Raw genomic sequence first — 14,007 nt, 5'->3', positions numbered from 1 at the left:
TACATGAAAACTTAAAGAAATATACAGAGAGAATAGAAAAAAAAAATGACATCCCAACTGAAACTCATGTTCTTCTCATGCCAATCTATCTACACAAGCATTCGCTTCTTGAACGATATTCCAATTACTTAGTCTATTGCAACGATCTTTAATAGCTAAAACTAATATTCTTATAGAATGCAAGTTGATGGTTTTTTAAAGTCACCGTACAACTACCCATTAATAAAGATCTAATTATAAATTTTTATCTTATATAAGGACTTAATTATAAATTTTTAAATTGTTTGATACCTAATGAAAAGTAATTAAGAAATAGTTTCAATTTAAATTATTTCGAGTAAATTATGCTCTTTTTTTTCTTTTGCTATTCTAATTTTGTATATCTTTATACTACCTTGTTTTCTCCTTTTGTACTACCATAACAAGGCATAACAAGGCATACTCTTTGTGCAAGGTTGCAACAAAAACTATAGTTCTCTTGCACTAAAAAGTTACCTTTTTTATGCCCAGTTTAGAGTTTAGAGTTTAGACTACTCCTTTACAACCTTACTTTTAATTTGGTAGTGCTTTATTTTCATTTGTCATCTTCAACCAACAGGATTCATCAACAGGGAACTATAAAAAAGTCATCAATTTTTTATAATCTAAAAAAAAAGTTGTTATTTTGTTTATAATCCCCCCCACCCAACATAACAAACAGTGAAAAAATCCTAGATGCTTACATACTATAAGAAAAGTTATTCCATCAACTTTTTATAATCTAACACGAATTATTGTATTACACATGTAGCAAATGCATGAATAAATCATAATGTACAAAACTGACGTGTTCAAATATAAATGGTATAAGGCAACTTTTTTCTTATTCTATGAATAAAAAAAAAAAATTATAGACGCTTATTGCAATCCAATATTAAAAAAAGCATATGTATTAAAATATAAGTCATACTAAAATCTAAAAATAATGAAGTGGATGTGAACATGAAATACAAGAATTTATGTAAAAAAATCTATTTTCTATATGCATTACCTTGGTGTAGAAACATCTTGGTTTATTATTGGTAGAATAGAATATAGCAACAACATACAACACTTTTTTGTCTTTGGATCTCTGTGGCAGTGGGTGGGGCTTCAACTTCCCCACCAAAATCAAAGTTTACATGATATGTATATATATATAGAACCTGTGGAGGAGAAGAAAGATTTGGCAAAGTCAAATTATTTTGTATTTTTGTGAATGGCAAGAGAGTTAAATGCTAAAAAGAATCATATGCTTGTGGAATGAGGTTCTTTCTCACCTTCCACTTTTTTTTCCTCCCACCGTTGACTCTCTTAGAATGACATAAAAAGTCTTAATTAACCTTGAAAAGCCTTCTAAGGCAAACTTTATTATTCCATGTTGGTTATGATATTGATCTGTATCAATCAATTACACCTTTAATAAATGGTAACCTTGATGACTATCCTTTAATTTGATTATCCCTTAGTGCTTTTTGACCTTTGGTTTACTTCAAGCTTATCTAAATAATTGCTACTTCAATTCTAGTAGAAAACAGAAAGTTCCTAAAAGAGAGTGAGGTAAAGCTGGTGAAAGATAAAATAACCTTTAATAGGAAAGTTAGGCAATAACTAGAAAAAGGAACAATAAGACTTTAAGAGGAAAAGAAAAACCGAAAAACAAAAACAAATATACTCATGTGCATATATAACATCAAGGATAAAAATGAAAATTAAATCCTAGCCCCCAGGTAAATTGTGTTGTAGGTTATCTTCCAAATAGAAAATATTTATGTGACTTTTTTTGTGTGGTAAAATTGTTAAATAAGAAGATATACAGATAAGAGGTAGAAAAGTATTTTTATATCAAACCAAAGTCACAAGACTAATTACTTTATTACCATATGATGAAATGTGGTTTATTCTTTAAAAATTTAAGATAAGTCTAAAATGAATACTAGTTAAAATTACATCATTCTCCTCCATTCATTCTAGTAGTTAGCTCATGGCTAAAACAAAAGAGGCTTACTATACAAAACAAAATCCTTTGCATTTTCATTGATCTTGCAATTCAGCCACTTTAAAAGGACCAAAAGAAAAGGAAGCTTGTTGATTATATACTCGTTGACTTTGCATGTAGGTTATTGCCTTTTTCCCCTATAGGACATATTGCAGTGCTGTTGGGTGCGTAGACTGCTAATCCATCACAAGAATTTATATATATATATATATATAAATCCAATTTACTATTCTACATGATGAATGTTCTTGTCCACATTACAATTCTCAGTATATAAAAAATGAAAGATTTGATTCTATGATTTGTAATTACACCCCAATATTTTAAGGACCTCACTTTTATTTTTCTCACTCTTCTCCCTACTCACCTTTATATGTTTATACTCTTTCAACTTCTTACCTCTAGTCCTCTACACACACCAAATTATTCCATATTAGTCTTAGCTTCTTCTAATCATAATTGAAGTTCTTCATTCCTTTTTGATTCAACAAGAAGCTAAGAAGAATATGGGTGTAGTAGATATACAAGGCAAGCTCAAATTGGCTATTGGCTCTATGAAAGATCATGCGTCTATTGGTAAGGCCTTGATGAACCATCACCAATATGATGGCTTTACCAGCATAAATATAGCAGTTCTGCGCGCCACCGGTCATGACAATGGCACCATTGATGACAAATACATGCATGAGATCCTCTTCCTTGTCTCAAACTCTCCGAATTCCATCCCCTTTCTTGCCGAGAGGATCTCTTGCCGCCTTGCCAAAACTAAGGACAGCCTTGTTGCCCTCAAGACCCTTGTCCTGATCCACCGCCTCCTCCGAGGAGGAAACAGGTCATTTGAAAAGGAATTATGCAAGGCACATGTTTCTGGCCATTTACAAATCAGTACAAGGCCATGTTTCACAAAGAATGGTTATGATCGTTCACTTGGATTCCTACAAAAATATGCTTCTTATATTGAAGAAAGGATGAGTTGGCTAATCAACCAAGCGGGGAAGCTTGAACCAGCAATTGTGTCAAAAGGGTTAGAGTTTAGGAGCTATGATGAGAAATCCATTGACATGGTATTCAGAACATTACCAAAATGCCAAGTTCTCATTGATAAGGTTTTGGAATTCTCATCAAATGATATGTTGGGGTCAGATCATAGCCTTGTTGCTCAAGTTGCCATGAGCAACACCTTGAGGGAAAGCTTCCAAGTTTATGTGACATTCTCTGAGGGGATCGCAGCACTTGACAACATGCTCTTTGATCTAACACCATCGGCAAGAGGCCTAGCATGTGAGATTCTCAAGAAAGCTTCATTGCAGAGCCAAAGGCTCCATGATCTGTATGCAAGTTGCAAGAAAATTGTTAGAAACAAAAGTTTGGAATATCCGTTTGTCCAATTAATCAGCATGGATCATATAATTGCATTGGATCAATATGGTAGTCCAAAAATTCAACCTTTGGCTTCACAATCACATGTCTCTTTATCAAGAAGAATGGGCATCTCAAACCCACCTCAGATTTCAAACCAATTCAAAGGATCATTACCAGAAAGGGAAAAGAAGGAAGAGAAAATTGAGATAAATTTGTCACCACCTACTACTCATTTTTCATGGACACTAGAGACTAAAATAAGCAAGGTATGGGTGGTATTTGAAGACGAACCTACCAATGAATCACAAGTGTAGTGCTGAATCCATTTTCACCTATTGCTGATACAAGAATGTTCTCCAAAGTTTGAACCTGAAATCAACTATATAGGTTTGGGTGAGTTTCTTCAATAGTTTTGGTAAACTAATAATGCTGTGAATCCCTTTCACTGTGGTGTGCCAAATATATTATTAATTGGAGAGTAATTTGGTAAAGAAGAATGTAATTTTTTTGAGGGGAAAAAACAATGTTGCTGTGGAAAATATAGGACACAAATGTTATAGAAGTGCACAACAATAGAATAGGTTATTTTCAGTTATATATAAGGCTATGTTCATAGTTTTAATTCATTATTGTATACAAAGCTTTTGGTCATTCAACATACATAGACGGAAAATGTTATTATTGATTGGTATTTGTTATTGTTTCAAAATTTGGTGAAACCATATATATTGGATTATTTGAACTTTCCAAAAGACTAATTCTGATTGTAGTATAAGAATTATTTTATTGTACAAATTTTCTTGATAACAAGATCTTTGGTACATGGTTTTATTTAAAAAATAAATAAAAGGGGGTATTGAGTATTGACTATTGAGCTTTGGTTGGTATATGAAGAATAGGCCAACCTTCTCCAAAAGGGTGGCTCTTGCTCCACTGTGTCCACTATAAAACACATAACAGCAATCAAGAAACAATTCCAATTCAATGGTCACAAACCACGATATCCTATGTTTTACCTTGCTCTGTAAAAATCCACATGAATGAAACTTAAAAGGAACTAGATGACTGGAATAACACAAAGCATAACCTTCTCAAGTAGGAGATTCTCGCTCTGCTGTGGGAAATTTGAAAACAAAGAACAGCATGGAAGGATCAAATTCATAGGCTTCAGCAAGTTGAGACAAAATTATCCCAATCTAAAGCCTCAAAATTTGACAACCAAGTAATATAGAATATATACCACACAACAGCTAAAACATCAAACCCTCAATTCAAAGAATGAAACAGGAGGTTATATTCAAACAAATTTCTGCACAAATTCTTGAAAAGCATTATCTCCTTTGTGGGCAGAAAAGTAATCTAAAAGCAATTCTGTGGTGGTAGCATCTCCTGTAAAACCTTTGTCTCTCATAATCTGAAGATATTTTATTGACCTTGGAACATCGTTTCTTCGCAGTAATCCTTGGACAAAGACATTATATGTGCAGGAATTTGGTAGGCAGCCAACCTCTTCCATATTCATCAGTAACTCTTCAGCATCAAGCAAAAGTCCTTCGTTACATAGACCTTTGATCATTATTGTATAAACATAGTCATTAGGTTTTAAGCCTTTTCCTGGCAGAGAAGAGAAGAGTTCTCGTGCATCATCTAGTTTTCCAGCATGGCACATCCCATCGAGCACAATACAGTAAATTACAATATTAAGATCCAAATTGTTCTCCATTTCTCTAAATAATGATATTGCATCAGAAAACAAATGACATCTAAATAGGCCATCCAATATAGTTCCACATGTCTGTAGATTAGGATGCTGGCCAAATTCGTGCATTGTAAGAAACAATTCTTTAGCAACTAACGGTTTCCCCACTTTGCAAAATCCATCAATAAGAGCAGTCCAAGTCACAACATCTAGATTTAATCCTTTATTGATCATTTCATTCAAGAGATAAATAGCCTTATTAATGCTTTTGATCTTGCACCATCCATGTATTAATGAAGTGTAAGTGTTAGAGTCAAGCTGGCATCCTTTGTGAACCATCAAATCAAATACTTCCATGGCCTTCTCCATTTGATTTTGGGAACAATAACTAGCAATCATTGAGTTATAGGTGACAACATCAGGCTCCTCTCCCACTCGAACCATTTGACCAAGTACAGCTCTAGCACTTGAAATCTTTCCTTCTTTATAAAGAGCATCCATTAAAATATTAAAAGTATGCATATCCGGCATAATGCCCTTTAGCTTCCTCTCACTCAGTAAAGATGCAGCCTCTTGCCATCTGCTGAAAGTACAAAGTCCTTGGATTAAACAATTGTAAGTGATAGTATCGGGTTGTATACCTTTTGTCGTCATTTCCAAGAACAGACTCAAAGCCTCATCTACTAGCCCATCCTTACAAAGGGCATCCAAAACTATGTTGTAAACGAAAACTTGTGGTATGAAATTTCTTGCTTCCATCTTCCTTAGAATCTCAATAGCAGCAGGCGTGTTGCCTTTCTTGCACAATCCAAGTAAGATTGGTCCAAAAGTGTGGCTGTTGGGTTGATACCCCATGTTATCCATGTGGTCAGCTAACCACATAGCATGATCCACATTGCCTTCAATACAAAGGCCATTAACAATGGTGTTAAACGTGCGCAGATCGGGCTCCACACCGATTTTGAACATCATCCCCACCACAGAGAACCCAAAGGCTGTGTGGTTCAAGTGGCACAAACAATTGACAACAATATTGAGAATAGAGATATCAGATTTGACTCCTAAGGAGAACAAGTGTTTGATTAAAGAAATGGCAACAGTGTAATGCTTCATCTTAACAATAGAGCTAAACAATAAGGTAAAGTCGCTCATACATGGCAAACAGTTCATGGAAACCATTCTGTTAAAGAAACGCAAAGCAGAATCAACGTTTTTCAGATTCCTAATACAACTTACACGGTATGATTTGTGTTTCATTGCCTCAATCTCAATGGTGGAACAATATGGATGAGAGTGAAGGAGAAAGGAGGGTTTAGGGTTAAAGATACCAACTTGAATCTGTTGAAGATGGTGATAGCGTAAGAAACGCAGAGAAGCACATGTTCTTCCTCGAAACATCTCACCTCAAATGGAAATGAATCCAAGACAGCATTTGCATCATTGAGAATCCTGAATGTTTGGGATTAAAAATGCTACTAAGTTATTATTGATAAAGATAAAGATGAAGCACTTGTTCTTCGGAACTTCGCAGTGATTCAGAGTGTGGTGGGTACTGGCAACAAATTAAGTTGATTCAGTTAGCTTCTGTACATCTTTTGTTTAATTAATAGAAAAAAGAGGAATGCCACGCCACTAATTTTGGTATTTTGTAACCATCAATTGGTCATTAATAGTGTTTTTAATAATGTGAGACATCTTGATGAGAGATTACTCACTTTTATTTTGATTGTTAAATATTCACCAAAAAACACAAAAATTACTGCCTTTTAGACTTTTTCTAGAAGAAAATATTGCCACTCGTATTTATCAAAATATCATTTTTTTAATAAATTTGTACAAATGAAAAAAAAAACGTGTAATTACGTGTAGAATGAAATTATTAAAATAGGGATGATTTTTAACTAATATGGAGGTATTATCATTTTAGCAAATAATTTAATTTTTATACACACTCAATATTTTATACATGCGATTCAATATTCATGTATTCATTTTTTATGTTTATCTATCTATTTATATATTTTCACATTAATAAAATTAATAAATTATATAAGTAATTATTCAAGAGAACATATGTGATTAGATTATTACACACGCTAAAATTATTTTATTACAAATTTAATTAAGTTATTATTGTGAAAAAGAAATTAAAAAATAGAATATTCATAAGCAAAAAAGTATAAATAATAAAAACTTAATTATATTATTGCATATCTGTTTTTTATTATTACAAAACTTCTAATTGTTCATTATCTTGTGATAATAAAAAGTTTAATAAAAGATAATAGCCGATAGTGTGAACTATTTTATTTTGACAATTTAAAAATATAGTATTTAATTTTGATACTCAGTCATTCAATTGCGTTCATTTATTTAAATAATTATTTACATAATGATTATAAAAGATAATTATTTTTTTATATGACGATAAGTAATTGAATGCATATGTAAAGTTCTTTTACATTATCAGTGTATTAAAATTAAATATTTAAAAAAAAAAACAAATGCATATGTAAATTTAAATATATTATCATTCATTAATATTATGAAAAATATAGATGAATAAAAACATTTTACTTTTACTTGTGTATAAAAATAAGGATAAAGTACTAAATTGGTCTCTATATTTGGGTGTAATTCTGTTTTGATCCTTAAAGTTTAAAGTGTCCTATTTGAATGAATTGAATCCAAAAAAGTTTCATTTAGCATTAATTTAGTCCCACAGTGAGGTCAAAGTTAAATAATTAACGGAATGTCCTACATAACAACAATACAAGAACAAAATCGATAATCTGGAGAACAAGTACAAGCTCCAGAGGCACAAAATCAACCGTTGATGCATCAATACATTTATTTATCATTCTCTTTAGTTCAATAGAAAATATTTTATTTATATTATAAGAAAAATAATAAATAAATATATTGATACATCAACGGTTGATTTTGTGCATCTAGAACTTGTACTTGTTCTCCATATTATTGATTTTGTTCTTGTACTGTTGTTATGTAGGACATTCAGTTAATTATTTAAGTTTGACCTCACTCTGAGACTAAATTGATGCTAAATGAAACTTTTTTGGATTCAAATAGGACACTTTAAACCTTAAGAACTAAAACAGAATTACGCCCAAATATAGGAGACCAATTTAATACTGTACCCTAAAAATAATAAAGATTAAATTAATTGAGATAATAATTAATTTATATTTTAATCGAGATAATAAATAATTTATAATTTAACTAAAAAATCTTGGGTTCAAATCTTAAAAATAATTATTTTTTATGAATTATATAATAAACATTTTAAGAAAATAATTTTAACACTAAATTGCACATATCCCCTTTATATATAATAAAAGATAAAAGAATAGATAGATGTGAAATCTAAGTTTGAATGTTTACAAAATTTGTCAATTAAGTTCCCATAAAAATATATCTAGAAATATTCAGTTTAATTTAAATATGAGGGGTATTTTAAAAGTGACATAAAATAGCATGAATTAGAATAAAATAATTATTCCATGTTTACATAACCTGGAATATTGCACATATTTTGCTGAGAATAACATGATCTATGAATCTATGATAAATATCACTAGTTCACTCTCTACTCTTGAATCAGATGAAATCTAAATATAACATATATACAGTGTCAATTTTTTGCTCGTACAAGAACAAAGCCAACCTTCTGTATAGGGAGATTCTTAATCTGGTGATCTGTGATCATAAGACAAAAGAATGTTGGAATTTGAAGTCAAATTTCACCATTCAAACCAATGTTCATATTGTTTATATTGCTCGGTAAATTATGTCTATAAAAACACAATGGTTGAATGCTATAGCACACAGCCAGCCTTCTGCAAAAGGAGATTCTTGCTCTGTTGTGGCAATCTGAAAACAAGGAAAACCACCATTGTACTATCACCAACACATCAATCAATATTTTAGGCATCACAATGCTTCTGTTCCACATTAAATACATACTCATGATGCCTAGGAAAACAATGAGATATCTGCCGACTGCCAAGCTGTAATCAGTAATCACAACCTAAATTGAATTATTCTTAATCAAATCGAATATGTTTCTAGTCTAGGTGCTTTGACACATACCTGCATATAGGAATTTTTCAGGTTATAGAAACACAGCCTCTTGTAGCCATTGATAATGTCATAGCAAAACATGCCTGCTTCTCTGAACTCTTTGGATGCATTACCATTTACCAACCCACTACCTTTATCTTAAAATTCAGGATGGAATTTCTTAGATGCACACTATTCAGTCTTGCTTTTCCTCTTTAATTTCCACTCATTACTTTCAATCATCCGATTTTGAATGTTTTCGGATATTGAACCCACAACATGTTCAAGGAAGACTCCAACCATTTGGGGCAGCAGGAATACCTTGGTCCTATTAAACAATGAAAAGAGAGATTAAATACAATCTTCAGTTCTGCAGCAACTCTTGCAATGCATTGTCTCCTTTATTAGCTGAGAAGGCGCAGATAAGCAATTCTACAGTGGTAGCATCTAAGGGAAAGCCCTTGTTTTTCATTCTTTGAAGGTATTTTCTTGACCTTGAAATGTCATATCTTTGCAGCAACCCTTGGACAAATACATTATAAGAACATCTATTAGGTGGGCAACCATTCTCTTCCATTTTCATGAGCAAGTCTTCAGCATCATCCAACAATCCTTCTTTGCATAGACCTCTAATCATTATGTTATAAGTATACGCATCAATTTTCATCCCTTTAACTAGAACACAAGAAAGAAGCTTCTGTGCATCATTGAATTTTCCACCTTTGCACAATCCGTCAAGCATGATATTGTAAATTGCAATATCAAGATCCAGATTACTATGCTCCATTGCCTTAAACAACAAAAATGCTTCAGAATGGAAATGACAATTGAATAGGCCATCCAATATAACAGCACAGGTCTGGAGATTGGGAACTTGTCCATGTTTGTTCATTGCAAGAAACAATTCCTTTGCAGCTAGTGGTTTACCTGCTTTGCAAAACCCACCTATAAGAGTGGTCCAAGTTACAACACCTGGATGTAATCCTTTGTTAACCATTTCTCCTAAGAGACACATGGCCTTATCGATGTCTTTAACTTTGCACCATCCATGGATTAAAGAGTTATAAGTCACAATGGTTGGCAAGCAGTTCTTATGAACCATCAAATCAAATAATTTCATGGCCTCCTCCATTTGACTTTGCAAACAATATCCATCAATCAAAGAGTTATAGGTAACAACATTAGGCTCCTCTCCCATCTGCAGCATGAAACTTAGCACACTTTTCGCCCCCAAAATCATGCCATCCTTGCAAAAAGCATCCACCAAGATTGTAAAAGTGTGCACGTCCGGCATAATTCCTCCCTGCATCATCTCATTCAGTAAAGAAGCAGCCTCATTCCATCGACCGAAGTTACACAAGCCATGAATCAAGCAATTATAAGTGATAACGGTAGGCCGAATACCGTTGTTGGTCATTTCAGCGAACAATCTCAAAGCATGAGATAGCAACCTATCCTTGCATAGACCATCCAAAATTGTGTTGTAAACAACAACATTCGCCTTGCAATCCCTTTCATTCATCTTCTTCAACCACTCAACTGCAGCATTTGTGTCTCCAATCTTACACAACCCATTAATAATTGCTCCAAAGGTGACACCATTGGGTTGATAACCAATGTTTTCCATGTGCTCGACCAACCATATAGCACTATCCACGTTCCCTTCAACACAAAGTCCATTAACAATGGTGTTAAGTGTCACCATTGTAGGCTCCAAACCAATTTTGAACATCATCCCCATCACAGAGAAACCAAATGCCGTGTTCTCCAAACGGCATAGACAATTGATAACAATATTGAGAGTACAGACATTAACACAAACACCTAATGAGCACATGTGCTTAATCAAAGAAATTGCAGTTGTGTAATCCTTCATCCTCACAATGAAACCAAACAGCAAGTTGAAGTCCTTCTCAGATGGTAAAGGATTCATTGAAACCATTTTGTGAAACAAATTGAAAGCAGAATCAACGTTTTTGAGGTTCCTAATAGAATTCAAGAGTTGAGTTCTGTTCACCGTTTTATGAACACCTATGCGACTATCATGGGTACAATAATTTGAAGAAGAAAAAGGGAAATTATAAGAAATTATGGGATTCGAAAGTGTAACAAGCCTTTGAAGGCGTAGCAAACAAGACTTGGAATTTGTTTTTCGTAAACCCAGCATTGTCTAATGTCTATGGATTCTGGAGCGACTAGTGAGAGTAAGGGACTGAGTCAGAGAGCGAGTTGAGTTGAGTTTCAGTTTCAACTCGGACTGAGAATTGGGCTCAATGAGTCCAGTCATGTTTGGCCCAATATTCCTAAGCCATGGGAATCTCAATCTTTCTCTACACTGCAACTTTGGGCTTCGGCCCAGATTTCTATAATTAAATTTTTTAAGTTCAAATACATAGAGCTTTAAAATATATTAAATTTAACTATTAGTAAAAGTTTTAAACTTTTTTTACTTTAATAAATAAGCAATAAATATATTAAAAATTTAAATTTTGTATTTTTATATTTTTTTATTTGATAACATTAACATGTGACATTAGGATATGTAATTGATAAACTTATTTAATTACTAAATTGTGAGCTTAGTTGCTCGTACCTCCTCCTGTTATATTAAGTATCTCTGTTTAATTTTGCATAAGTATTAAGACAATTATTAGATCATATTGAAAGTTTAAGCAATCAAAACTCAAAAGAGAAAAAAGTAAAATTTTAGCCAATGAGTAATAGCTCAAATGGCATAGACTCCCCATACTCAATTAAGAGGTTGCGGGTTTGAGTCTCCTATCTTTCCAAATTTTTAGCCAATGAGTAATAGCTCAAATGGCATAGACTCCCCATACTTAATTAAAAGGTTGCGGGTTCGAGGCTCAAATGGCATAGACTCCCCATACTTAATTAAAAGGTTGCGGGTTCGAGTCTCCTATCTTTCCAAATTTTTAGCTAATGAGTAATAGCTCAAATGGCATAGACTCCCCATACTCAATTAAGAGGTTGCGGGTTCGAGTCTCCTATCTTTCCAAATTTTTTAACCAATGAGTAATAACTCAAATGGCATAGACTCTCCATACTCAATTAAGAGGTTGCGGGTTCGAGTCTCCTATCTTTCCAAATTTAAGCCAATGAATAATAGCTCAAATGACACAGACTCCCCATACTCAATTAAAATGTTGCGGGTTCGAGTCTCCTATCTTTCCAAATTTTTAACCAATGAGTTATAACTCAAAATGGCATAGACTCCCCATACTCAATTAAGAGGTCGCGGGTTCGAGTTACATATCTTTCTAAATTTTGCCAATGAGTAATAGCTCAAATGGCATAGTCTCCCCATACTCAATTAAGAGGTTGCGGGATCGAGTCTTCTATCTTTGGTAAAAAAAAAAAAAAAAAAGAGAAAAAAGTAAAAAGATCTCTAATACTATCTCTTTCTTCATTAATTATTTTATCTCCTAGAATTATCTTTCTATTTAGTATCTACATAATTTTTTAATGAACCTAAAAAGCAAAGTGATACTTATTTTAAAACCCAAAATGTAAGTAAAAATTAATTAATAGCTTCTTGAAATTAAAAATAACACTTAATTTGCAACAAAAACAAAAATAGAGTTTAGCAAATATATATCTTTAGAACACAAATTAAGATTATTATTACTAAAAAATTTTAAATATTTTATTTTAATAGATACACAATAATTATATTAAAAAAATAAACTTTACATAATTTTTTATCATAAATTTTTTTATTAATTTAATAACTTTAACAACTCCTCTTATGATATATATATATGGGTAAAAAACGTATTTAAACCAAGGGAAAAAATTTGTTACACAAATCAGCCAAATAGAAATCTGATACATCAATCAACCAAAGCATGTTATTATGTAATTCGAAGCAACTTCTCTCGAATTACATTCCTACATAATTCGAAACAATATAGTTCGAATTATGCACAAGCGTTTTGTGAAGGTAAATCGAAGCAACTTAGTTCGATTTACTCCTTGGTTTTGTTTCTATATAATTCGAATGAGGCTGATTCGAATTACTATGCATTGAGCTATTACTCTATTACAAATTTTTATAGTATTTCAAACATCTTTTAAATTATTTTTTAAAATTATTTTACCTGGAATAAAATATTTTTTGTGGTTTAATTTAAAAAAATATAAAAAAAATTTATTAAACTATATATTTACTCAAATTTTAAATATAATACTCTTCTACATAATTAATTTTTAAATAATTTTTTTAATTTTAAATAAAAAATTTTTAAATAATTATTTTACATGGAATAAAATATTTTTTGTGGTTTACTTTAAAAAATATTTAAAAAATTTATTAAACTATATATTTACTCAAATTTTAAATAATTTTTTTAATTTTTAAATTATTAATTATGTAGAAGAGTATTATATTTAAAATTTGAGTAAATATATAGTTTAATAAATTTTTTTAATATTTTTTTAAATTATATCACAAAAAATATTTTATTCCATGTAAAATAATTTTAAAAAATGACTTAAAAGATGTTTGGAATACTATAAAAATTTGTAATAGAGTAATAGCTCAATGCATAGTAATTCGAATTAGCCCCATTCGAATTATATAGAAACAAAACCAAGGAGTAAATCGAACCAAATTGCTTCGATTTACCTTCACAAAACGTTGTGCATAATTCAAACTATATTGTTTCGAATTATGTAGGAATGTAATTCGAAAGAAGTTGCTTCGAATTACGTAATAACATGCTTTGGTTGATTGATGTATCAGATTTCTATTTGTCTGATCTGTGTAACAAATTTTTTCCCTTGTTTTAAATACGTTTTTACCCTATATATATATATAAAATATGTGTAT

General features: G+C 31.7%; 3 protein-coding genes across 6 annotated transcripts; 1 reads left to right on the top strand and 2 right to left on the bottom strand.

The window, feature by feature from the left end:
* The first annotated feature begins 2,523 nt into the window (after positions 1-2,523).
* Positions 2,524-4,032, top strand: LOC107644670 (ENTH/ANTH/VHS superfamily protein). The gene has a single exon (XM_021103147.2). It carries the CDS (start codon positions 2,524-2,526, stop codon positions 3,691-3,693), a length of 1,170 nt encoding a protein of 389 aa, XP_020958806.1. The 3' UTR covers positions 3,694-4,032.
* Positions 4,033-4,632: 600 nt separating this feature from the next.
* LOC107644667 (uncharacterized) lies at positions 4,633-6,640 on the bottom strand. Its single transcript, XM_016348577.3, has one exon. The coding sequence runs from the start codon at positions 6,474-6,476 to the stop codon at positions 4,677-4,679; it is 1,800 nt and encodes a 599-aa protein (XP_016204063.1). The 5' UTR covers positions 6,477-6,640; the 3' UTR covers positions 4,633-4,676.
* Positions 6,641-8,558: 1,918 nt separating this feature from the next.
* Positions 8,559-11,364, bottom strand: LOC107641459 (uncharacterized). 4 transcript variants are annotated; one of them, XM_088488014.1, is made up of 3 exons: positions 9,189-11,344; positions 9,063-9,106; positions 8,559-8,969 (listed from the first exon to the last, which is right to left on the bottom strand). In XM_088488014.1, exon 1 carries the CDS (start codon positions 11,323-11,325, stop codon positions 9,523-9,525), a length of 1,803 nt encoding a protein of 600 aa, XP_088344140.1. In that variant the 5' UTR covers positions 11,326-11,344; the 3' UTR covers positions 8,559-8,969; positions 9,063-9,106; positions 9,189-9,522. The 4 variants fall into 4 exon arrangements, with proteins under 4 accessions (XP_088344140.1, XP_016200436.1, XP_088344139.1 ...); XM_016344950.3 differs by lacking the exon at positions 9,063-9,106 and having other exon boundaries at positions 9,189-11,364; XM_088488013.1 differs by having other exon boundaries at positions 9,063-11,344.
* Between the last annotated feature and the right edge of the window lie 2,643 nt (positions 11,365-14,007).

The sequence above is a fragment of the Arachis ipaensis genome, chromosome B5 (genome assembly GCF_059453495.1).
Source record: "Arachis ipaensis isolate K30076 ecotype BB chromosome B5, ASM5945349v1, whole genome shotgun sequence".
NCBI classification, from domain to species: domain Eukaryota; kingdom Viridiplantae; phylum Streptophyta; class Magnoliopsida; order Fabales; family Fabaceae; genus Arachis; species Arachis ipaensis.
This window is presented reverse-complemented; position numbering and strand designations above follow the sequence as displayed.